The 26809-nt window shown below is 35.2% G+C and overlaps 1 protein-coding gene across 1 annotated transcript; it reads left to right on the forward strand.

Annotated features, from left to right (window-relative positions):
* Positions 1-3514: 3514 nt before the first annotated feature.
* LOC114422931 (protein RRC1-like) lies at positions 3515-25010 on the forward strand. Its single transcript, XM_028389493.1, has 20 exons — positions 3515-3662; positions 3902-3968; positions 4682-4777; positions 5113-5248; positions 5424-5469; positions 13315-13375; positions 13465-13617; positions 14360-14476; positions 14565-14730; positions 15158-15270; positions 16077-16148; positions 19789-20010; positions 20211-20269; positions 20411-20495; positions 20589-20726; positions 21144-21368; positions 21453-22243; positions 22756-22922; positions 23833-24486; positions 24684-25010. The coding sequence occupies exons 3-19, from the start codon at positions 4703-4705 to the stop codon at positions 24114-24116; spliced, it is 2910 nt and encodes a 969-aa protein (XP_028245294.1). The 5' UTR covers positions 3515-3662; positions 3902-3968; positions 4682-4702; the 3' UTR covers positions 24117-24486; positions 24684-25010.
* The last annotated feature ends 1799 nt before the right edge of the window (positions 25011-26809 follow it).

Genomic DNA, 26809 nt, shown 5'->3' on the forward strand with positions numbered 1-26809 from the left:
TGTTCTTCGTGCGACTGTCGGTTAGTTTTGTTTTTAAGATTTGAATGTGATCTATGTACCCTTAGGGGTCCCCCTTGTTATTATGTGCACATCCATCTTCTCCATCTATCATCAGCGATCTCGTTTTTCTTTGTAAAGTTCAATCTTAATCGATCACTAGTGTTGTAAAGTTGTCTTTAAAGACATTGAAAGTTAATAAACAAAACCAAGATAAAACCAACCATAACTAATTTCTTTTTATCAAATATCACTTGAGATCGTTCAAGGTCCAATACCTTAACGGTTCTCTCTGCTTTTCAAATTTAAAAGATTGTTTCAAGGTCCAACGCCTTAACGATTCTCTCTACTTTTCAAAATTTAAAACATTGTTTCAAGGTCCAACGTCTTAAACGACTTTTTATTCGCAATTAAAATGAATCTTTCAAAAACATAAAAAACCAATTTAACACACAAACATTCAGACTTAAAGAACTACGTAGGTCTGAATTCCTCATCGCACCTGAGGATACGTAGAAGCAAGGGCAGCCCCCTTGTCGACCCAAAAATAAAATAAAAAGGGAAAGATAAATAATTTTGAAGTCACGTTATGCATACTTGAATAAAGGCTGTTGTCCCTTGTGACGGGCGCGTGAGGTGCTAATACCTTTCCCATGCGTAAACAACTCTCAAACCCTTATTTTCAAAATTCGCAGACCTCTTTTCAATTTTTCTAACATTTTCCTCGAATAAATATTGGTGACGACTCCCACGCATTTTCATTTTTGGAAGACGCTCCTTTGGCTTTTTGCCCGTGCTCCCGTCGTAGGATAGGCTGCGACACTCCTTTTCTCTTAATATCTTCGTATTTTTAATGCAGAGCTTGCGTTGCCTTTTATAGATTTCTATGAATTATTCATTATGGGATCAACGTTGGTTTCTTGATATGACCTTTGACTCACAGCTAGAAGTAGTGCTACGTGTCGCACTTTGGTTGGAGAAAGAAAGAATATAGTACAAATAATTGCATGTGCTTTTTCTCCTTAGCAAAAACAACCCATGAAGAATATTCTTGTAAATTCCTTATATTCCCTTCTATTTTGTCATTCCTTAAATTCAAATTTTAGCAATTCAAAATAAAAGAGAGAAAAGTGAAATCACGAAAGATATGTTCATGCACCCTCCTTTTTGGCTAACTTGGATATCAATACAACACTAGAAGTCATTTATACTTGGTATAAAATAAAACATGTAAGTGATTTAAGTCCATTGGACACAAATAAAACAACATGGTGTATGAACATTAATTTTCATAGATAGTGAAAGTTAATTACGATGCTTGATATAATCTTTAATAAAACAATTTTCCCTTGTGATTGAACACACACTAATAAGAGTTGTACAATAAGGAATAATACCAAGTGTGCACATTATATAGTAGGCCTAGTTCACTTAAGAATAAGTCATTAGTTCATCAATAATTTATATCTTTATAATGTCAAAACCAAAGACAAGGATGAATTGTCCAATAAACAATGAACCATTATATCATTAACATTGTTAGTCATATCATTGTTCTTTTTTAATTTATTATCTTCTCATTTAAATAAATTATTCAAGATTTTCTTTACCTAGAGAAATTTTATAATTTTTTAAATGGACAATTTTAATATTCCTTTATACTTTTTATATGCATACGTCAATTTATCAAAGTAAAAATATATATACAATATATTACACGAGGATGAATATTTTCTTATAAAAACAATAGGAAAATTACCACTTTATTTATTTCTTATTTATTTTCTTCTCACTTAAACAAATTATTCATGATTTTATTTTACTTTGACACGTTTTAATTTTCTTTATACATTGATATGTATATGATAATGTATTAAAATAAAAATTCTATAAAAGTATAACATATTTTTTTAATAAAAGTATTTTTTTTACTTAATTCACAATGATGAACAACTTATCTAAAATCATATTAGTATCTAAATTATTACAATAAAAGTATATTTTCTTATTATACTAATTTTAATTTAATTATATTTTTTATATATTTCTTTTTCTGTGATTTAAATAATTTATTGAATATTTTATTTAATGAACATAAAAGTATGAAAAAATATAACAAATGGCGATAAATATAAATATTTGTTATGAAAGTTTGAAGAAAAATTTAGACTTAACTTTCTGGATAAACTATATAAAATACAACACATTTGATTAACATTTTTCTTTTATGTATTGATATCTATATGTAAGTTTATTTATTTAGAAATTACATAAAAATAAAATTAATGAGAATTGACTTTTCTTTAATGAAATAAAGTGAAAGAATTTAAAGTCAACTCACACGATAAACAATTTATCAGAAATGATATTAACATCTAAATTATTATATTAGAATTATTTTTTTAATTTATTATAATAATAATAGTAACTGGATTTCAAAAATATATATAATAATAATAGTAACTTTAATGTAATTTTATTTTTATATAAAATGCTAGGCTAAATTACATTTTTTATTCCCTTAGTTTCTTAAATCTATGATTTTGATTTCCTTGAATTTTAATTGTGACATTTGGTCTCCTAATTTTATAAATGAGTGATTTTGGTCCTTCTCATAGATTATTAACAAATAATTTTGATTAATTGAGTTAACTATAAATTAATTAAAGTAATTAATTATTAAAAATTAATAATTTTTTTAATAATCCTTATTCTCCATGACATTGTGCTCTTTCTTTTCTTCGCATGCAACTCCACCGATAATACCTTCACATTAGGGTTAATAATCTTCTATTAAAGTTTTTTTAATGATTAATAAGTTTTATTTAATTTATAATTAATTTAATATCTCTAATAATCATAATTATTAGTTAATCTATCAGTGGACTAAAATCACCAATTTATAAAATTAGGGGATCAAATGTTATAATTAAAAATCAAGGAGACCAAAGTTACAATTTAGTCAAAATTCTATGTGGACAAAAACAATGTTTAAGAATAATTTTAGGGTATAATATGCTTGGAGTCTCTAAAAAATTTAAAAAATGTTAATTTATTCCTCATAATTTTTTATATTAATTTAGTCTCTATAAAAAATATTTTTTTTTGAGATTTAATTCCATTAATAGTAATATCATTAGATAGTTTCCTAATTTAGAAACTAGTGAACTTATTTTCTCTATCTTCTCAAGCATACAAAAATTATGAGAAATCCTTAAAGAGTAACAGTAAATTATAATTTTTTAAAGTTTTAAATATCAGAAATTATTTAATTCATTTTGATTTAAATATAAAAAAATATTTAACTAATTTGTAATCAAATTACAAGGCAAGTCGTCTTAGCATGAAATTAACACCAAATTTTTAATAACAAAAAAATTACTATTTAAATTTTACAAAACCCAGTATATATTCTACCCAACACTTTATTTTCTGTCCCAAAAAAAAATAACTTTATTAATTTGTAAAATATATTAAAAATAAAATGCAATTCCTTATTTTTGTTTACTTACTTGGATAGAAAAGAAAACAACATACCAAATACCCTTCCCTGTCGTGTGCCCTTCTTCATCAGTGTTACTGCGCATCCTTCCGTTTCTACCACCGACTCCGGGGAAGGAAAGAAGGAAGGAAGGTGTGAACAACAATCCCAGCCCAACACCCATGTAAGTCCACTTCACTTCATGCTCTTTCTCTATTCTATACCTCTTTCTTCTCTTCCTTTGTTCCTTTATTCATACATAACCAAACCCCAAAACCGGGTTTCGAATTCGATTGCCTCTTGTTTTGTATTTGTAATAATAATTGTGATTATTTGATAATAATTATTATTTGAAGTGATGTGTTTGCCCTTCAGTGAATTGATTTTTTCTCATTGTGGTTAATTGGGATTTTGGGGGAGAAGGAGAAACGAGTTGTTCGTCGTTGGATTCATGTTTTAGCTGCTCCTCACTCTCTCACTCGCTTTTTGGGTAGGTTGTTTCGGATTTCTTTTATACTTTGGTAGTTCGTGTTGTTTCAATTTTTTTTTTTGGGGGAGTTTGATATGTTGTTGTTAGGTTGTTGGGTTCTTACTGTTAGTTTTGGTGGTTGAGTTGAGAAAGTGGGCACTGCATTTTATGATGTTTTTTTTGTAATATTTAAATGCATGTGTCTATTTGTGCCTTTGACGTTTCTTGTGTTCTCGAGGATGGTGTGAATTGGATAGGTTAGAGAACAAGTTGTTGGGGATTCATGTTGGTTGTGTTTGTGTTTCGCTAAGATATTTTGTTTTGTTTTGGAGGGCTGAATCAGTGTTATCAATGGTGGATGGTGGAAGGCCAAAATTCTGCCATATAAACATGTCATTGTTTTTTTGTTTTGGAGGGCTGAATCAGTGTTATCAATGGTGGATGGTGGAAGGCCAAAATTCTGCCATATAAACATGTCATTGTGGTCTGTGGTGCCACCACAGCGAGCCTCCCTTGAAAAATTTACTATTGCGTTGGCAAAAAATATGCCACGCCATTCTGCCATGGTGCCACTATTTAACAAGATTGGACTGTATGTGGAGTTGAAACTAGAAATTGTTTGAGAATGAGAAATGGTGATGTGATGTGAAGAATTTAGGAATGTTTCAAAAGGGGAATTTCTTAGGTAATTTCTGATGTGAGGATCTGAAGTATTTTTGATGTGTTTTTGGCAGTCTTTGTCTGCTGATGCAAGGATGAGTTCGTTCTCCATCACGCGGAAAAAGACGCCGTTCCAGAAGCATAGAGAAGAGGAGGAAGCAAAGAAGAAGGTAAGGTTGATGTGCCTGTTAGAATAGTTGTTTTATTATATATTGTTCAGCTTTCATAAAGCTGTTTTTCTGGTTGTATTTACCTACTCTATGTAGGCTGTAGGTGCCTAGGCTGTAGCCTTTCTTCTACCTTTGTAAGTCAGTTGTTATATATATGTGTGTGTGTGTATTGAGATGCTGAGGACTTAACTCAGCACTTCATCAATCTAATGTAAAATTTAGCATTCAGCACAATGTAGTCCATTAAATCTAACAGTGCCCAATTAGTTAGTTCTTGCTTGAATTTGGGGAAGACATTTCCTAGTTATTATCATAATGGAATTTGTCTTGTGCAGAGAGCAGAAGATGAGACTGCTCGCCTGTATGCTGAGTTTGTAGAGTCATTTCAAGGAGATACTACTCCTGGGTCAAAGACTTTTGTTCGAGGAGGAACAATTAATCCCAATGATAAATTTAAAGATGATTCTGAGGGTTAGTATGACTCTTGAATTCTGTATTTCTCTCTCCTACTATTTATATTCCTTTTGTTTCATCTCTTGGAAGTTATACATGTTTTTCGTGTTCTGGATATACATAGTTTTTTGCTATTATTTTATATAATTGTTGATAAAAGTATGGACCTTTTTTATTCCTTCGTGGATGACAGGTGAAAAGTCTAAAGATGGGGTATCTGGTCCAAAGAAGGGAAGTAGGTAAATAAATGCTTTTGATTGACCAAGTTTCTGTGCTCTTTAATCAGGCCTCAATAAGTAGGAAAAATACTTGTCTTTAAGGTATAGCTTTTTTAAGGTTTGTACTTATAGCCATTAAGCCATAATGAATTGAATATTCTAATTTAGTTTTTATGATGATTCATTTGATGATGCATGTTTTCTATAAGTTCATTTAATGATGTGTTGACATGATTAAGTTATAGTATTTCCAACTCCTAAAGTCCTAATGTGTGGCATGATCTGTTTGAATAGAAGAAGCACTGTTTTTTTTTTTTTTATCAGCAAAAATAATAGAATATATTAATATGGTAAAGCAGTACAAAGGGTACTGTTACATATACAACTCATTACTCTCCCATGCAGAGGTATGGTTCCCTAATACAAACTAATTAGAATGAATTAAGGAACTAAAAATCTGACTGTGGAGATTTCGTACATCCTCCCAGCTGCTAATCCTAATTTCCCCTGCTTACAAATCCCTCCCTGATGTTACTGGACCAATAGTGGAAAGGTATGCCAAATCCTTTTTTGAAGTTATCACAGCTGAAAAATAAATGAGCTGCCTCCTCTTCCTTATCTCTACAGAATAGGCACAATTTGTCATTAATGACAACATTCCTCCTGCACAAGTTGGACTTAGTGGACAATCTGTCCCATATCAATCCCCAAGCAAAAAAGGCGGCTTTGCTTGGGATTTTTAACTTCCATATGTCTTTAAATGCCCCATCCAGATTGTCGTCTCTTGAGTCCTTGTCCAGCAGCTTGTATGCACTACATACAGTATATATCCCATTTGGATCACTCATCCACACCCACTTGTCTTGATGAACATTTATGGTGAGGTCCTGGATTTCTTCCAAAAAATTGGCACCCATAACTATCTCAGCTTCAAAAAGTAATCTCCTCCACAACAGAATCCACTCCGAGGCTCCACCTGCACTGCTCCCCATCTGCTGGATGTATTTGTTTTGCTCATTTGAAATTAGGTAAAGTCTAGGATATTTTACCATCAGCAGAATCTCATCATCCTTCCACCCATCTTCCCAAAATCTCACTTTTGATCCACACCCCACACTCCATCTTATACCAGATTTAAACTAGCTTTCCTCCCCAGACCCATGACAGATAGAACGAAGGTCTTTCCACCAAACAGATTCTGCAAAACTCCTCCTCTCCTCATCCAAGTTCCTCCATCCTCCATATTTTGAGTCCAACACTCTAGCCCACAATTCTTCTTGATGATTAAACCGGTTCCATCGCCATTTTCTAAGAAGAGCGCAATTGAATTTGGTCAAATTCCTGATTCCCAGACCTTCTTTCTCCTTTGATAGGCATGCTGATTCCCAACTAATGCAGGTGATCTTCTTCTGCTCTAATCCTCCTCCCCAAAGGAACCACCTCTTTAATTTCACTAGGTTATCAACCACCTTCTTCGTGATCCTGAAAAATGAAAGAAAGTAAATAAGAATTGAGTTCAGGGCAGACTTTATCAAAGTCACCCTTCCCCCAAATGAAAGATGTTTTTGCTTCCACTTTGCTAATTTTCTCTTACACTTTTTGACAATAGGATCCCAAGTCACACTACTTCTTGGATTTGCCCCCATCGGAATACCTAAGTAGGAAAAAGGTACAGACAACAAGCTGCAATTTAGGTATGTTGCTGCATTCTTCATCCACTGCATTGACATCCCAATCGTCCGGAAATGACTTTTTGCAAAGTTTATTTTTAGTCCTGAAACCAACTCAAAACTCCTCAGCATCACTTTAATGGCTTTTACATTTTCCGTTGTCGCTTCCCCAAAGAAAATCGCATCGTTTGCATACTACAAGATACTAATCTCCACCATATTTCTTCCCACCATGAATCCCTTAAACTGTTTCTTGTGCAATGCTTCTCTCATCAAACCAGTTAAGCCCTCTGCCACAATATTAAACAGAAGTGGGGCCAATGGGTCCCCTTGTCTGAGTCCTTTTTGGGGAAAGAATTCAGCTGAAGGGTTCCCATTGACGAATACCAAGATAGAGGCTGATCTAAGGCAGCCAACAATCCAAGTAATCCACTTAGGACAACACTCCATCCTCCTAAGCATGTACACCAAAACATCGCAACTAACTGAATTGTACGCCTTCTCATAGTCGACTTTGAACACCAGGCAACTCTTATTTCCTCTTTTTGCTTCCTCCACTGCTTCATTAGCAACGAGTACACTATGAAGCATGTGTCCGCCTTCAATAAAGGTAGTTTGTCGCTCATCAATAATATCTGGCAATGCCTTCTTCTATCTTCTTGCTAACAATTTGGCCACAATCTTATAGATGCTGCCTATTAAGGAAATAGGCCTGTATTGATTGAGGTTTTGTGGATCCTGTACTTTGGGAATCAGTGCTAGGAACAAAGCATTGGTTCCCTTCGGAAATCGTCCATTTACATAGAATTCATCCATGAAGCGGAGCACGTCGGGTTTAATTACATCCCAAAACTCCTTAATAAATTTGAAATTTAACCCATCCGGTTCGGGGCACTAGTCACTCCCACATTCCCATACTGCATCCCTTATTTCCTTTTCATGAAATCGCTCTACCAGAAAGTCATTTTGATGCTGGGCGATTGCCTGAAATTTGATCCCATCTAGCCTTGGTCTCTCCCCTCAACCTCCTCAAATATCTTCATATAGAACTGACGAACCTCTTCTTTGACCTTGCTGGGATCTTTTATCCAGCAGCCATCAACAAGCAATCCTCTTTGACTTTGCTGAGATCTTTTGTAGTTTCGTTACTGGTAATCGATTACAGACAAGTGATAATCGATTGCAGCTTTTAAATTTCAAATTTCAAATTTTCTGAAAAAGCTTTTTAAAATAATTTTGCTTCTGGTAATCGATTACAATGCCTAGTAATCGATTACCAGTGGAAAAATGCCTTTTTCAGAAAATGTTAAAATTTTAAAACATTTTTATAATTAATTTAAAAACTATGTTGTGAGGCCAAACCTTTGCAATCACTAAGAGATTCTTTTAACAAAGATAGACTAAGACTTAACTTTTTTCTTGATCTTTGTTTTCTTGGTCTTGAAATAAAACTTGTGTTGCTTTTGTTTTGGCATCATCAAAACCTTCATACACATACATTCACATTTTTTAGTTGCCTCTTTGCTGGTTATTTATGTCGATGTCGTCTCTTTTAGGTCTTCACTAATATTGGCTTGAAGCTTCAAATGATGGTTTTAAGAAAGTTGGAACTTGTTTTTCTTAGGCTGATTCCAGCTCTCTCTTTCTAGCAATATTCCCTGACTTCACCAACATCCCTGAGTTGTCGTTCAAACTATTGTCTTTTTTAGTGGAGCTAAAGTTTTATGTTTTTGCTGGGAATAAATTTTCTTGTAACAAGCTTTAGCTTGAGGGGGAGTGTTGTTGACAATTAGGAATTTAATGTATAATGATGTGATAGGATATTATAAGTGTTTTACTGTGTAATGTTGCAAGAATTATTTATTGTTGTGTTGTGTGTATGACCACACAACCTTTATTTATAATGAGTAAATAAGATCAATATTGATTACATAGGATCATTCTAATAATGACTAAATCACTAATTACTATCTAATCATAATAAAAGAGTATGTAATTTTAACACTCCCCCTCAAGCTCGAGCATATACGTCATATGAATCAATCTTGTTACAGATGTGGTCAACTTGATAGAAAATAAAGGCAGTTCGAGTCATGTGGTTGTGCTGGATAAACATGGCTCGGCGGCAGTAGCCAGCAAAGCCCCACCATGATAATGGAGACCAGTGTGACGCTTGTCGGAGATGTGTCATGCGTCTTGTGCATAAAACTCACATGCTAGGGCCCTGCGAGGGGCCACATGCAGCGGTGTTTTGAGTTGGCTGCGCATGTGGATGGCGTGGAGGTCTTTGGCTATGGTGATGTCTACTGTTCACCCATTAAAAAAAGCAAAAGGATCCACTGGGGATGCCTTGATGTCGAGGGAGAGAAGTCAGTGTGACGCTGGCCAGAGATGCGTCATCCGTCATGTGCATGAACTTTACCCACCATGCATGACCTTGCATGGGGTCGTGTGTGGTGGTGTTTTGAGTTAGTTGCGCACGTGGATGATATGGCGGTCTTCAGAAAGGTTGCTAGTGCAAACTGACAAGAGGGCAGTGTGGTGGCTACCAAACAGGACAAATAGTGGGCGCAGGTATTGTTCACCCCTAAAGAAAGCTGCGCACATATGTATTTATGTGAGGGACGTTGTTGCGGAAGTGGAGTCCTAAGGAATCTCGAAAGCCATGAAAAAGAGCCAAACAAGGGAATGGTCAAAGTCCCCGAAGGAAGAAAAGCACGAAGTTGCGGATGCTGGACTGTGGGTTAGACGGTGTTTTGGTTGTCGGAGGGGGGGGGGGGGGGGCAATGCCCTGGGTGTGGTCACGCTGGAGAAAGGAAGACTCACTGATAGTGAACGAAAGCCCGCAATGCTTTGTGTCACACTGTTCACACGAACAGAAACACAAACACTGAAAGAAAAGAAAATTGTTTGGCGCGTGATGGCGGCGGCGGCAGTCACCAGAAAAGTCATTGGAAAAAGAGAAAGGGTCGCTGGAAGATGGGCAGCGAGCAGAAAGGTCCACTAGGGACAGTAGGTCCTTGATGGAGAACCACTTTTGTTATTCCACTGTGAAGAGTAACCGCTGTGATCATGGTTATCAAACTCTCGAGTTAACTCGCTGACCCTTACGAGTTTACGAGTTGACTCTTGAGTAAACTCTTTTTTTAGTAGACTCTGCATAAACTTTATAAACTCTAAGTAAACTCGGTAGACTCTCGAGTTTACCATCGAGTCAACGAGTTAGCTAGTTAAAAAAATTAGGCCAAAATGTAGGTAATTTTTTTTATTGTTTTCTGTCTATTTAGCATTCAACATACCTTCATTTAGCGCATTATTCTCAAATACAAAACTCTCACCTTTAATGATATCAAACCCTTTGTTCTCTAATAACATCAAACCCTCTATGAGAATGATATACCACTATTATAATCTCTACAAGTTATTATCTAGTAGTAATGTATTATTACTAGACTTGATTATTTAAATATTCTAAACTTCATGATTTACTGTTTTGCTTTATTATATTGTTGAAATGTTTAATTAGTATGTTATTTATAGATATTTTGTAATTATTTTTATATGAAGTAGACTCTTACGAGTCTACAAGTCAAGTCCACGAGTCGAGTTTATGAAACTCTCACGAGTCTACGTAAACTCTCGAGTTTTATAACCTTGGCTGTGATACCATATGACTGTTTTATTGTGTAATGTCGTAAGAATTATTTACTGTTGTGTTGTGTGTATGACCACACAGCCTTTATTTATAATGAGTAAATAGGATCTATATTGATTACATAGGATCAATCTAATAATGAGTAATAATGACTAAATCACTAATTACTATCTAATAATCATAATAACTAAATATGTAATCTTAACAGATATGGTATTTGATTTAGAGGAAATTGAATATCCTCTAATTATGTATAATCAATACTACCTGTCTATATAAACAAGCTCCATAGGGTTTCTTTGACACATGATTTTCAGTCCAAATATCCCTCAGCTTCTCTCATTTTACATTCTTGATACCATATTACAAATGTAGTAGGAAGAGAACAGTAAAGAGAGAAATAAATTCTTGTTTATTGATTACAAATGAACTTAGAACTAGAAAAACTATTGAGAGGCCATTTAAAGACTACTGACTCTGCCGTCAGTACAGTTACAGTCTAACTGAAAATATAACCTTGGACTGTGTCTCTTAATAGAATTAAGACAAAAAATTTCCAGGTTAGAAGGCTGCATATGGTTCTTTCCCAATGTGGGTTGCTAAGTAGTTGGATATTTGTTTATACACCCTCCTGCTGTTTATCTATGGAGTTCCCTTATTTGGCATTTTTGATACATCTTGTGTCATAAGTCTTTGAGCCACTTTATGATCACAAGCTTATCATGTCTATGGTAGAAGTTACAAGGCAAATTTTTTGCGACAATGTGCAATATATGCTATTTGTTGATGCATTTAGTTGGGGTCATTGTAGTCAAAATCAAGATTCTACTTAGGATCAAAAGGTTAGGGAACTATAAATTGTGTACTTAATAACACTATCAGTCAATCGCGAGATCCTACTTAAAATATAAAATTGTGTTTAAAGATATACATATGCATAGTAAAAAGCATTAATCTTGCAAATTATCTTATAATAACTACCAGCATTTGAATAAACTCATGTCAAATATGCACAAGTCACAAACTCACAACTTAAACAGTTAAACCAAAGTTACAAGTTAACAAATTCCAAATATAGAAGACATACGTTATTTGATAACATATAAAATTCAATATGTTGGAAGACATTCTGAACAAAGAGAGCAGCATAACAACAAAGCAATCAAAACAGGGTGCAGCAGAGAAACAAAATATAGCAGTAACACTAACAATTGAACCGGCACACCACAGAAACAGAAGAAGACAAACCAGATTGAACCAAAACATTAAGTTGAACTCGGAAAACTTGAACCCAGAAGATGCAGATTGAAAGAGCAGGAAAAGAAAACAAGACACAAGTCAAAATGAAGGAGTAAGTGGGGCTCTATTGTTTCCATTGAATGGGTATTCAGAAAAAGAAAGTGGGTCTGTCCTTTTTACCCCCTTTTTAAAATAGATTTTTCGCTGTATGGTGTGATTGGCTGATCCAGCCAATTGTACATGTCAGATCATGTGATCTTCTTGATCAAACTAAAATGAGTTAGACATTAGGATCAATATCGTTCATGATTGTGACACAAATTGTAAAATTGTATGATCTTATGAGTAAGACATTACTGTGATTGAAGTGCAGATCACATATCATTTAGGTCTATAGGGCACATTGATTTGGGATAAGATCAGGAACTTGTCATCTTTTTAATGGGGTTTCTCTGACATATACATGGAGGGATTGCTGGATCAGGCAGTTTTGCTCCATTTGTTTTCTTTGTTGTTGTTTCTTGATTTTATGTTGATGAGAATCTCTTATCCTCCTGATTCTTAGTAATCTTTTTTCTGTCTTGACAAGTTTATTCTTTTATCAAAAATTGAAAAAAAATGTACATTGTGTATAGAGATGTTTTATTTTGGTTGATAACCTTTTTAGTTGTATATATCATGCTTGATGAGACTTTTCTGATTAGCAATTTAGCATTTGGGCGGTGAAGTGTTTTTTTATGTGGCAACTCAGTATGCCTCATTCCAGAATAACTAGATAAGTGAGCTGAGTTGTTTTGAGGGGACAGTTTATTTGACCCAAAGACATTGCTTTCATAGAAAAAATGCATTTCATAAGTAAAAATAACTTGTTAGTTCTTGCCTCATAATTGGCAATTGTTTCCCTTACTTGTTTGGTGGGTGTTGGGGAGATGGGTGTCCTTTGCGGAGTTAAGGGGGATTGCATATGGTTCCTTGTGTGAAGGTTCTGTGAAGGTCCTTGTGTATGACGTTATGCTCCCTCAGAAGCTTTTTCTCTTGTGAATTAAGTAATTGTTCAATCCAATAATTCGAATTTACAGTTAAGCTTTGCAAATTGTGAGTATTAGTTGGGATGTGACCTTAGTGTATTATGAAAGCTTTTGCTGGATTATTTCACTGGTTATTCCTGAAGTTTCTAATTACATGTAAATTACCCTTTGTATGAATGTTTTGAAAAATCTAATAATTCTTAATACTTTTATTTAGTTCAAATGTATTTTTAGCAAGTTACAATGAAAATTTATCATTTATTTTTCTTTGCAGGTATGTACCATCTTTTATTCCTCCGCCAATGGCAACCAAAGGAAAAGAATCTGAAAGGAAAGTCTGTATCTCAATTGAAGCTTTGACCTCTGATTTTATTTTGCAGTTCTGATGTATCCAGATGTAATGTTTGTTTGTTGTACTTTGTAGAAAGAGGAGGAAAAGCTAAAGGAGAAAGAGAAAGGGAAGGCAAGAAACATTGATCATTTTATGGAGGAGCTAAAGCATGAGCAAGAGATGAGGGAGAGGCGAAATCAAGAACGTGAACATTGGCGTGACGGGCGTCTTACAGAACATTCTATTGTAAGTGATGCCTGTTAACATGTTGCATGTAGGCGGTGTTGGGTTTTTCATCCCTCTTTGGATGCTTAGGACATGCTTGTTGCTTGTAGATTTCTCTTTGTAGTGATTGTGAAATGTTGTTGGGTAAGACTAAAGGTTAATAGTACATTTGTATGTTAACTGCATATTATAGTGCATTAATGTATAGTTGTAAATGCGATACTGTAGCATATTAATGTTTTCTTTACTGTAGCACATGTATTAGTCTGGTAGCTAACATTTTAACTAACACAACAAATCATCTATCATCTAACTGCCTAGCTCTGTTTCAAGCCTGTTATAGCAGAATCTGTTGAAAAGTACTCATCCAGTTGTAACAGTCTCTTCTATTCAGTTCCTTACATGATTATATATTCAGAGTTGTATTTAGATTACATATTGTGATTCGCTTTGTATCTTTAAAAACCAGAATAGATTCTTCTCTAAATTCTCTCAAATTTCCTTCTCTTTCTCACTTTTCCTTGGTTTCTGTTCACTTAAATCTCAACAAGTATAGGAGGAATTATCATATAATCTCATTTTTATCTTCTTTATGCTTTGATTTCTTTTTACCTATTTTGATTGACAAATATTACCCTGTGTACTCTATAACCTACGTGATGAAAATAATTATCTGTATGTGCTTATTCTTAGAATTTTATTTTATTTCTTGTGTTCACTAAATTTATGAAGTAGTTCTACTGATAGTTTTCCCCTTAAACAGTCCAGTCGCTTTGATGAGCTGCCTGATGACTTTGACCCAAGTGGAAAACTTCCAGGATCATTTGATGATGGTGATCCTCAAACTACAAATCTTTATGTTGGAAATCTCTCACCCAAGGTTAGAGTGTCCCCTCAATAAATGGGCTTTGTTGTTCTTTGGGAATTAAGGACATGTTAGTCTCACCTTGGCAGTTTTTTAATTGTAGGTTGATGAAAATTTTCTTCTCCGTACTTTTGGAAGATTTGGACCTATTGCTAGTGTGAAGATTATGTGGCCAAGGACAGAGGAGGAGAGAAGGCGGCAAAGAAACTGTGGATTTGTAGCTTTCATGAACAGAGCTGATGGACAGGCAGCGAAAGATGAAATGCAAGGTCTGGTACTCTGGTTCATTTGTCTGAAATCAGAAAATAAACTATTGAAGAGAATAACTTCCTTTATATTTCTTTTTACTGCATGTATTTTGCAGGTTTTCTTCCATGATGCTATGTTTTTTTTTGATCGGCATGATGCTATGTTAAATTGCTAAAAATTTGATTTCTTATTTTGCAATTATAGCTCATCTAAATGAGGTTTGATTGATTTCTTATTTAATTTTAAAGCAAGGATAGTTAACATCTGTAAGATAATAATGATGACTCTTAGTTTGTTAGGAACTGGGTCGATGATCTTTTTTTTTTGGAAGTAGGTGATTGATTTTCATATATTTGCAAATGTCAACTATTTTGGGTAGCATGCATAATTATTGAATTTGTGCTTCAAAAAACGTTAATACAATACTGAGGACAAATATTTGTGCAGGAGTTGTGGTTTATGAATATGAATTGAAAATCGGATGGGGAAAATCTGTTGCCCTCCCATCGCAAGCACTACCTGCACCTCCACCAGGGCATATGGCCATCAGGAGTAAGGAGGTATTACTGTTAACTTGTTGAAAAAGAAAAGAGTTAGGGCTTGTTTGTTTTCTATTTTTGAAAAATTTTTATTTTTAAAAACGAAAAAACAAAAAAATCATGTTTCATAAAAGTATTATTCAAAACTATTTTCAGTAGTAACATCTCTTTAAGTTTTTAATATAAAAAACCAGAACATCTTCAAGTTGTTTTGGTTTTGCTATTATTCACATTCTTCTCTGTGTTGTTACATCTCCCCCCCCCCCCCCCCCCTCCCCCCCTACTCTTACTCTATTAAAAATTACTTTATGAAACAGTTTTAAAGACTTAACTAAACACACCCTTCATAAAAAGAATTTCTGATAACAATTACTGTTCAGGTGGTTATTAATTTAAAATGAGTAAACACCATTTCCAAGTGTATATTTATTCCCTCATTGTAATTACTTCAATCATCCAAAGTAATCACTAAAGTAAAACCCCCCTTCCCCTGCGTGTCCTTCTCACCAAAAAATATAAAAATAAAAATCTCAAACGGAAGGAACTTAGCCCTGCTATGTACAGTGTTTCTATGCCCTTCCCCCCAAAAGTGTGATGATAAAATGTTAGGAACTAGGAAGGATAAAATATCTTGATGATTTATTTCTCTTAACATAATAAAATGTCAGGACACTATCTTGCAAATTCAAGGTTGCCTAATATAGACCTCCCATTCGATTTGACTCTTCCCTGGATTCCATGCATTGCAGGGGCTTCATAGCTCCAGGCTGCCCTTTTTCATTTGAAAAAAGGTGTTTAGTTGTTTTTTTTCTTTTCTTTTTTTGCAGGGTAGTACTGTGATCTTGTCTGGTCCTTCAGGTCCGCCAGTAACATCTGTTCCTAATCAGAATTCTGAACTGGTAAATTCTCAGTTTTAGATTGCCTTAATCTCTTCTACTGTATAATTTATTGTAGTGTCATGCAGTGATAAGAACAGAAATCATTATTAAAAATTGTAATTGTATGTGAATCACTAATTTGATGTGTGTTCATTGCAATTATCATTTGGAAACATGTATTATTTGTCTTTCTATTTTTCATATAAAGTATTTATTTGCATTTTTGTTTCTTCATGGATAATTATTTTTAGTACCAGATGGCAGAAACCAAATTTCCAAGACCTGAACCACCAAAAAGGCTTGGTGTTGCTCTTGGTTTGGGGTTCTTTAGTGTACATGGTTGGATAGAAATGCTAGGAATTGTTGATAAACTGATATTATTGATATCAAAATAGAAAATGTAATTATTGAATCTCTGAGCACTAACAGATACTTATAGTCATAACAAATCTCTGGTACTAACCATAGGAGAAGGACCCAACAAATGTCTATATTAATTCCAAAGGAGATTTATACACAGTTTGAGAAGGATGGGAGGGTAAACATGTATCTTGCCCATACAACATGCAGAGCAAAAGGGCAGATCATCCTTAACAGACAATTTCAGATTACAACTATTAAGAACAAGCTTTAAAGATTGAGAGTTTGGGTGTCCTAACCTAAGGTGCCAAGTATACACAGAACTGGGCACTTTATTATTACAATCAGAAGTAGAAACAATGTTTATACAAGGAGGAACAGCAGTGGCTGAAGAAGAAACAGCTGGGGAGAGCTTGAGACTGGGAAATTGATACAACCCATCAGGTCCAACATCACCTTGAAGAAGGATTTCATTGGAACCCTGAGATTTGACAAAACAACAATTAGCATGAAACTCAGAAAACATGATTATCATGAGCAAATTTGCTTACACTGATGAGATTTTTAGTGATTTGAGGGAAATGAAGCATGTGTTTGAGGGAAAGATTAGGATTATTGGGAGAAGGAAAATTAGAGTGACCAGAGGCAGAAATTTTCAGACCTTGTCCGTTACCAATAAAGATTTGATCTGGACCCTCAAAAGGTGAGTTTTGCTGGATATTCTTAGAGTTGTTGGTCACATGACACGATGCACCAGAATCTGGAAACCAAGAGCTCAAAGAAGTAGCTTCAGAATTGGCGACCATAGCTTGAGGAGGACGATTTGTAGAGTTCTGCGATTGCCCTGAGTGCATATTGTTTTGCTGCTGTGAGTTCCAATTAGAACCAGAGGAGTTGTTCCAGTTCTGATTTTGATGTTGAGAGTGCCAATTGGAATTTAGAGGAGTTGTTCCAATTTTGATTCTGGTTTTGAGACCATTGCCATTGTTTCCATTGTTGGAGGCCTGATACTGAGGATTGAAGTGATTGTAACATGTAAGAGCAGTGTGATTATACTTAAAACACACCTCACACTGAATCGAGCTTCGACCATCGCGGCCACCACTACGACCACCACCATGGTTGAAGCCACCTCCACCTTGATTGTTGCAACCACCGGAAACCCTAGAATCCGGAGTTCTGGTTTGCGTATGTCATTTTGATATTAGAGGAAGAATTGGGGATAGAGTCATCATCGTTCATGGATTGCGAAGAGTTTCCATGAGTGAGATTCACGGAAGCCAAAAAAGAATTACTCAGAGCTGAATTTGACATATTTTTGGAGTTGTAGTTCTTGCACGAGGATTAAACCTTCAGCTTCTTCAATGGAGATATGTGGAAGATGACTCTCTATGAGAGCAATAACCGAATCAAAGTCTCTGGGAAGAACTTCAAGAATGGAGTCCATGTTTTGTTTTTTTTTTTTTTATCAGCAAAATTAGATGTATATATATATATAAGAGTACCAGTGGTACTAGAAATGCAGGATAACATTAGGTAGGCTATTGGTTCCAATGGTAGGATCCAAACTAGCCACCATATATACTGCTACAAAAGCCAACAACTGGTGTCCTCTCCTAGTTACAAAAACCTACTGTTAGATTACTAGCCCAGCAGTTAAAGGTCATTGTGAAATCTGTCTCCATTGCTCTGAGCCATGTCCAGGTCAGGAACACTGCATCTTCCATCAGCTTGTTTCCATTAAATGATTCATTCGAGAAAATGACCTTATTCCTATGCTGCCAAATGGACCAAGTTAGAGCTACCCACCAGCACTTCCATCTATTGTATGTTTTCTGTCCATTCCACCCAATTTCATGCTGCATAAAATGATGCCTTGGGATTATAGGGAAAGCCCCCAAGGTTCCAATCCAAGATAGGGATTCCCACCATAGAGGTTGTGTTTTGCTGCAGTAAAAAAATAGGTGGGATGCATCCTCCTCCTTATTTCTGCAAAGAGGGCACATGCTATCACTTATGTCTACTTGTCTCCTTCGCAAGTTGGACTTAGTCGGCAATCGATCTCTAATTAGCCTCCAAGCAAAGATTGATGCTTTAGCTGGGATCCTTAGCTTCCATAGTTCCTCAAGTGCTCCATCCAGATTTTCCTCCGCTGAATCCAAGAATGGAGTCCATGTTCTCACAGTAGGTTGCGGCATCTCCGACGGAGGCAAGATCATCAACAATCTTCTTGATCTTGGTGAGAAATTTTGACACCGGTTTTCAAGATAAGTATGGCGAAGTTCAGATCAGAGTTGTCGTGCCTTCGTTCGAGTCTGATGATGAAAATAGGCATGGATTTTATCCCAAACCTGATACGAGTGCGTCAATCCAAGCACTCGAACAAGCATCGAGCTCAAGCAACAAGAAGGAATTTGTCTTGCTTCTGCCATAGCGAGAATTGAGGATTGACATTATTCGGATCACGATCAGCGTTTATCGTGGAGGGATTTGAGGACTGGCGATGAAACTGCTGAGTCCCATCGCAGTGATTGCTGGCTCAGTTTGCTGTTTCCACAGCAAAAAATTCTTATGATTGAGTTTTTCAGTGATTTGTTGCGAGAAATTCGTCATAGACAGAGACGAAGGAGGAACGTCTTGGTTCATTGGTACAGAGGTGACTGGAGTTGGAGTTTCTGTCACCGGAACCTCCTCACCATCGCCACTGGTTGTAGAAGCCGTGAAACGGATCAGAAAGCTCTAGATACCATGTTGATAAACTGATATTATTGATATCATAACAGAAAATGTAATTGGCCAATTGAATCTCTGAGCACTAACAGGTACTTATAGTCAGAGACTCTAAAAAACTCTAATTATCTATTATCTCTAATTCTGATAGATTATCTATTGTAACTAACTGACAGTTGTACTAACTAACAGGGGTTAACTCTAACAGATAGAGTTAACTTGCAGAGTATACACTCACAGGAATTACTCTGGCTGGCAGTCTTCTATTAAGTTCATTTGGGATCAAGAAGTGTTTTAATTTTTTTAGCTTCTTTTTTAGGGGAGTGTCTTTATTAGATCTTTTAGCCTTTTGTTGTCTTTTTTGCACTTGATTATTTCTTTCCTCTACTTTTGTATCTTTCTAAATAAATCCTTTTTTCTTTTATCTAAACAAAAAATTAGAAAAAAAAGATTGCAGTAATTTTATAAAAAATAAAAAATACTAGAGGTAGAATTACTTCATGGTTCTCACTCCTAATATTCCTGATATAATGGTTTTTACTCCTAATATTCCTGCCATATTCGTTGGTAGGTTCTAACTCCTAATGTTCCTGATATAATGGTTACACCTCCTGAGGATGAACATTTAAGGCATGTAATTGATACAATGGCTTTGCATGTCCTGGATGGAGGATGTGCTTTTGAACAAGCTATTATGGAGAGGGGTCGTGGCAATCCTCTTTTCAACTTCTTGTTTATTCTTGGCTCAAAGGAACATACCTACTATGTTTGGAGGCTCTACTCATTTGCCCAGGTACAACAATTTCCTTTTTGTGAAGATGCATTTTAGTTTTTGGGAATGTGTTGAATGTTGATTAAACATAATGCTCAAGTACTGTGGCAATATATTGGCATTAAAGAATCCATAAAAGGAAAAAGTTTATTTGACATAATGGTGTGATATGGATGTTTTTGAATTGGTGAATGACAATGTGTTATTTGCATGTAATGCAGGGTGATACTCTTCAAAGATGGAGGACTGAACCTTTTATCATGATAACGGGTAGTGGAAGGTACTCTAATTATTCTTATTAGTGAGTATATAGTTATTATTGCCTAAAATTAGAAAAGAATCTATAGAAGAAATAGTATTGGTGGATTGGTGTTCACTAGTAATAAGTATAATCTAGATGAATATATTTTTCTTTCTCCAGATGGATTCCGCCCCAATTACCAATGTCAAAAAGTCCAGAGCATGAAAAGGAGTCTGGTTCCACACATGCTGGAGGAAGAAGCAGGGTACTATTTATTGTTGTATTTTAAATTAGGATGAATGCAATATCTCAATGTCTCATGATTTATAACTTTCCTTGTTTTGATTGAATATTGTAGCGTGTAGAGCCCGACAGAACACTGACTGATGCACAGAGGGATGAATTTGAGGATATGCTGCGTGCTTTAACATTAGAGAGGAGCCAGATAAAAGAGGCTATGGGATTTTCTTTAGATAATGCCGATGCTGCTGGCGAGGTAGTACTGTTACTCTGCTCATTGGCTATTGAAATGCCCTCAGTATAGCTTACATTGCTGATTTACAGTCAAAAAAAATTATCTTCACCTTATCCATTTTAGCTCATTTGCTTACATCATCCATTACTGACATCGTCTATTATTCCGTTCTAGTAAACCTAACTTTTTTGTTTGATAGATTTTAGCTCAAATCTGAGCACAGGGCCTAGACAACCAACCTCTATTACTAAAATTACCCACTAGTATAATTCTATAACTAGGCTGATATAGAACTGAAAGAACCAAAGTCCCAAACAGAAAAAAGATGCAGAATTTTCTTTCATTATGGTTCTCATGCTATCATTTAATATTCAATTATTGTTCATTTTGTATGTTTTGGAGGATGCTTCCTTAATCATATCTAAATCTTAACTGCAGATAGTTGAAGTTTTGACAGAATCCTTGACACTTAAAGAAACCCCTATTCCAACTAAAATTGCAAGGCTTATGCTTGTTTCTGATATTCTTCATAATAGTAGTGCTCCTGTACGAAATGCATCAGCATATCGCACCAAGTTTGAAGCAACATTGCCAGACATAATGGAGAGTTTTAATGACTTGTATCGTAGCATTATGGGACGTATCACTGCTGAAGCCCTAAAGGTAGGCTGAACAATCATAGACTTCTTTGATATAATTTCTTATTGTTCTTATTCTGTTTGGTGATCTTTGTCTGAAATGTTCCAGGAACGAGTGCTGAAAGTTTTACAAGTTTGGGCCGACTGGTTTCTCTTTTCAGATGCTTATGTTAATGGATTAAGGGCCACTTTCCTTCGACCTGGGAACTCCGGTGTAATTCCATTCCATTCCATTTGTGGTGATGCGCCTGAGATTGAGCAGAATACCACTTCCAAAGATATGGTTGTTGGTGGCAAGACCAACCAAGATGCTGCATTGGCAATGGGTCGAGGGGCTGCAATGAAGGAGCTAATGAGTCTTCCTCTTGCTGAGCTGGAAAGACGGTGCCGGCACAATGGATTGTCACTTGTTGGTGGTAGAGAAATGATGGTTGCACGGTTGCTAAGTCTTGAAGAGGCAGAAAAGCAGAGAGGTTTTGAACTAGATGAAGAATTGAAATATGCCCACAACCAAGTGAGTTCTGGGAAATATTCAAGTAATCAACGAGAAACAAGTGAAGAGCCTGACCCAGTATGGAACCACTATGGGGATGAAGATTTGCAGTCACAGGGCAGAAGTTCTGTACCTTTATCCCCAACACTTCCTATTGCACAACCTGAACTTAAAGCTTTCACAAAAAAGGAGAAGAATGATCCAGTTCTGCCAGCCTCTAAATGGGCTTGGGAGGGTGATGAGAGTGATGATGAACAAAGGAGAAGTGGAAAAAATATCGGCTTAAGCTACTCATCTTCTGGTAGTGAGAACGTGGGTGATGGTCTTGTTAAAGCTGATGAATCAGAGTCTGCAGCTGATACACGTTTTTCAGCTCATGCTGACAGTGGAATGAATGAAGAGCAGAGGTTGTATTATATTTTGCCTTAAATTGCTGCCTCTTTCAATCCTTTAGTAGTAGATAGTATTGCTAGTAGTGTATGTCTATGGTACCCATTATGTCTTTAAAATTCTGCCTGCATTTACTGACTTTTGATTGTTCTGTGTTTCATTCTACGTTTGGTCGTGGTTTTAACTTTCTATCCCCAAAAGCTATTTGTTGGAAAAAGCCACCTAAATTGTGGTCACCCCTAGATAGAGGGGGGTGTTGAAAGTCCCCCATGGCAGGTAGCCATGGGCAAAAGGGGACATGTTAAAGTCCCACATTGACTAAAGATAATGCCAAAATAAACTATGTAAGTGGGGAGTAATCCTCACCTTACAAGCCGTTCTGTAGGGTTGAGTTAGGTTCAAACCCACTTTCTAACACTATTCAAATCCATTATCTTTTGTGGGGGGTGGGGGTAGTGGGAGGGTACAGCCAGTAAAAGGTTTATATTATATCTATTGTCTGTTTATGATGGAGCTTACCGATCTACAGGCAAAAGCTGAGACGCTTAGAGGTTGCTTTAATTGAATACCGTGAGTCTCTTGAAGAGAGGGGAGTTAAAAATTTGGAGGAAATTGAGAAGAAAGTTCAGTCACATAGGAAACGGCTGCAAGTGGAGTATGGGTTATCAGATTCTGGTGAAGATGGTCATGGCCATAGTAAGTTTTTTCTATTTGTCCTTTGTCTTTTGAAAGTCATACAGAAGCAATTGATTTTCCATTTACTGACATGTCAATGACTTGTGAAATTTCAAATGCTTTTGTTACACATCGGTTTAGATGTGATATTGCATTTTAATTATTCAAGAATTGTCTAGAAAATTAAATAACATTGACAGTCATCTGCTTAAGTACGTATCACATTCTGCAATCATGCCAGAAACTAAAGAAAATTAATTTTAAGTTAGGATTTATTAATATTGCCTACTTGACCTGTGACGGTAACTTAACTCTAGTTGCATGTGATGATATTGATGACATGCCTATTTGAGATGGTGCTTTTTGAATAACTTTATTAGTGATTTGTACTTTAAATATTATTTGATAATATGTATTTAATTTATGGCATCTATCATATTCATTTTCTTGCAGACCATGACTTTCAATTTCCATGTGTTAGAAAAGTAATACAATGATGGAGTTTATTTGCATTTTAAATGAGGGTGCCAGACCTGGTCTAATTTTATTAGATTTAATGGCTTTGGTGCTCCCTGGCATCATAGTAGTTCACAATTCCTGATCCACTCCCTCTTTTAAAGAAATCGAACACCTAGTTATTGTAATTTACAGTCAGCAGATTTCTTGAAATTTGATTGGTAGGAGTAAAAATGAAGGAATCAGATGCATGGAATGAAATCCACATTGTATCTAGGCATAACCGTTGTCATATGCATGCTTTCATGTGTATATCCGTCTTTAATTCCTTGCTCCAACCCTTTCACCCCTTCTATTCATGCTACTAATATCTTACAAAAATGTCATTAAAATGTGATATTATATCACTGCAAGTGTTAATGATGTGAACATTGTAGAATGTGATGATGAATTTTGTTTTATTTTGTAATTGCAGGAAGAACTTCAGAGAGGAGGGATTGGAATGATGTTTCAAGGAAACGGCATCGAAGCCCTAGTCCAAGTGGTAGTCCACTGCCAAAATTATATGGCAAGGACAGAGATAGAGAACACCACGATTTAGAAAGGGATCGAGACAGACAAAGAGACAGAAGTCATGATTTCGATAGTGAAAGAGGAAGGGACCGGCACCGGGAAAAGAGTGGAAGCAGAGAGAGAGATGATCATGATAAGGATAGAAGCAGGGATAGAGACAGGGACAGGAGAAGACGAGCCAAATAAGAACATTTCAGATGTTTCAGCAGAGATTTGATACCTTAATGATTTGCAAATTGGCTTGTAAGAGTCAGGAGGACAGTTGGCTTTTCGTCATCACAGGGATATTGGCAATGTGAAACCTCCTGTTGGGAGATAGGAATGAAACATCTGCCAGGATAGTGTTACTGTGGACAGTCTTTGGAATTGCTGAGTAGTAACTGGCTCTTGATACCCTCCATAATTTCAACTTCATGTAATATTAAGATTTTAAATCGATAATTTTGCCTGTGAATTAGTGCTTGCTGCTGCACACTGCATACCTGATCAAGAGGGTTCTGTCAATACCAATTGTTGAGATAGTTTACAGGGAGATTCGTGCGTGCGTGCTTGCTGGGTAAGGCGTAGTTTAAAACATTTAGGGATGTTATGGTTTATTGGGTAATGATACATCATAGTATTGTGGACGAATTTTGAATTCCTAGGCTAGTTATTTTGATAAAATCAACATTTTCGTTTACCTATTGGACGTATTTCAACATAGTATAGATATTCTTTTTCTTGCTGATATAAATATTTTTTGTTCTTGTTCAGGTACACAACTGAGTGACATGCGGTTGGATCTATTGAAACTGACTCTTCTAGTAGTTGTTTTTTAGTTTATGAAGTTCTTTATGGTTTTAGAAACTCGTGGATGAGTTTGATTGAATAGAACTTCAACTGTAGGATAACAAACCTGTCTTAAGATGTGAAAATTATTGATACTAAAAGCATTTATTTACATGACATGTTAATGGAGAGGGAAAGTTATGTTTTAGTGATTATCAAAGTAACACGTGGAAATAGTGGGGGGACCAAGTCTGATGTGTTGACTAAGTTTGCTTATTCTCTTGATGGTTAAATAAGAATGAGTTTCTACCATCTTTGATTTCTAATACCGTCTAGGATGATATATCTTTTACTGTATTTTCTCGTGGCTTTTAGTTCTTTGTCTTGGGTTTTCTCTTTTATTAAAAAATAAAAGTAACTCGTGGAAATAGTGAGATCAAGTGAAAAGCCTAAAATGAATACTTGCCTCGGTTGATATGTTGAAAGTCATAATATTACCATTTCCCAATGCGCACCGAAAATGGAACATATTTTTATCAAGTTGAAAGGATATAGGTATAGCTGTTCAAGAACTTCTAGAATTTGTGAAAATTGAATATCAACTGCCCACATTTTTGTGCTTTAATGGTCATGGAAGATGCCTAATAATAATGATACAAAAGCTATAACTCGCGTTTTACTTCCAACTTGTGAGATGATGCAAGGGGACATGCATTGGAGAAAAATAATCTCTACCACCATCGCATTGCATCTTGGCTTCGCAGCTAACGTTGTATCTTTGCGGTTTTTTTTTTTTTTTTTTTACGTATGTATAGACTCCTGAAATTTTTCATTCTACACTACTTTTTCAAATAATTCCAGAAAAACATCTATTTTTTTATTTAGTTGAGAAGTCAGATTTGGTCAACTTGACTTCTCAACTGGTGGTTTTTTCTTAAATAATTTTTTTTTAAAAAAATAATATTTTTAAATTTGTAATTATTTTTTTTAAATAATGAGAATATTTTTTTAATAATTTATTAATAATTAAAATAAATAAAAAAGACAAAGTGATTAAAAAAATGATTAATTAAAAACACACTGAATATATATAGTTATCACATCACAGTTATATTATATAAAAAAAATAAAACATTCAGATAACGAAAAATACTAACAATTAGATAGACAAAGATAATAAATGAAATATAATAAAATGAAAATAACATAGTGTACTAACAATAATAGTTGAAACATGAAAATGATGAAACTAATTATTGTTTGAAAGGTGTTGTGCAGTGGACATGTCTTCTTCCATTTGAATCATTCTAGCGAGTTGTTCATCATGCGCAACATCTGCATCGGTTATTGAAACATGTTGATCGGTTATTGGAGCTGGTTGGGTTACTAATTTGTTAAAAATAACTAAAATTTTTATTGGACAAAAACGTTTTCAGTAGTTGAATTCTGCTAATACCTTTAACACGTCTTCATCTTTTTCAACTCTATTATTTCATAATCGATTAATTTTTTTTGAATATTTTGTATGGCCTGACTATCGAAAGAACAATTGTCTGACCACCTGTGATTCGTGAATTCCATAAGGGGGAACCCCTAAAGGCATAACTTGCTTGATGACATTCTTAAGTGTTTCGATGTTGCATCCCGAAGGAATTTCAAATCTTATTAGGTTTGTTCCAGTGAAGGTGTAACCCAAAAAACTGCTTGTCATGGTATCTTCCACTTGTCATTGTAACACAACATTACATCATGAGTAGGAGTGATGGTGGATCAAAAAAGGTTGAGTATACTATTGGGTGTTCTGTTGATGGTACATAATAATTCTATAGGGCCAACACATGAGTATTGTTCATTGCACATTAACATTGTGCAAACATCATCATCATTTTTCAATTGCAGAGAATGAAAAAAAGATTATTGACCTGCATATATAGATGGTCGTCGATAGTATATTTCATGCACAAATTTGGTTAGCCAAAGGGTGTTGTGCATTCTACTCTTTATTGTTTCGAAAGAACACTCAATAGGAACTCGCATTGGTATTGGAGTAGGATATTGAAAAGAAAAAAAACACTAGTCTTGTTGTGTTGGATGGATCCATTTGGAAAAAT

Source organism: Glycine soja, chromosome 8 (assembly GCF_004193775.1).
Source record: "Glycine soja cultivar W05 chromosome 8, ASM419377v2, whole genome shotgun sequence".
NCBI lineage: Eukaryota > Viridiplantae > Streptophyta > Magnoliopsida > Fabales > Fabaceae > Glycine > Glycine soja.

Excerpts from the sequence above, each read along its gene's own strand:
- LOC114422931 (XM_028389493.1), top strand. The coding sequence starts at position 4,703 with ATGAGTTCGTTCTCCATCACGCGGAAAAAGACGCCGTTCCAGAAGCAT. Across the intron at positions 13,376-13,464 it reads GAAAAGAATCTGAAAGGAAA|AAAGAGGAGGAAAAGCTAAA; the intron begins GTCTGTATCTCA and ends TGTACTTTGTAG. Across the intron at positions 22,923-23,832 it reads TGAAGATGGTCATGGCCATA|GAAGAACTTCAGAGAGGAGG; the intron begins GTAAGTTTTTTC and ends TTGTAATTGCAG.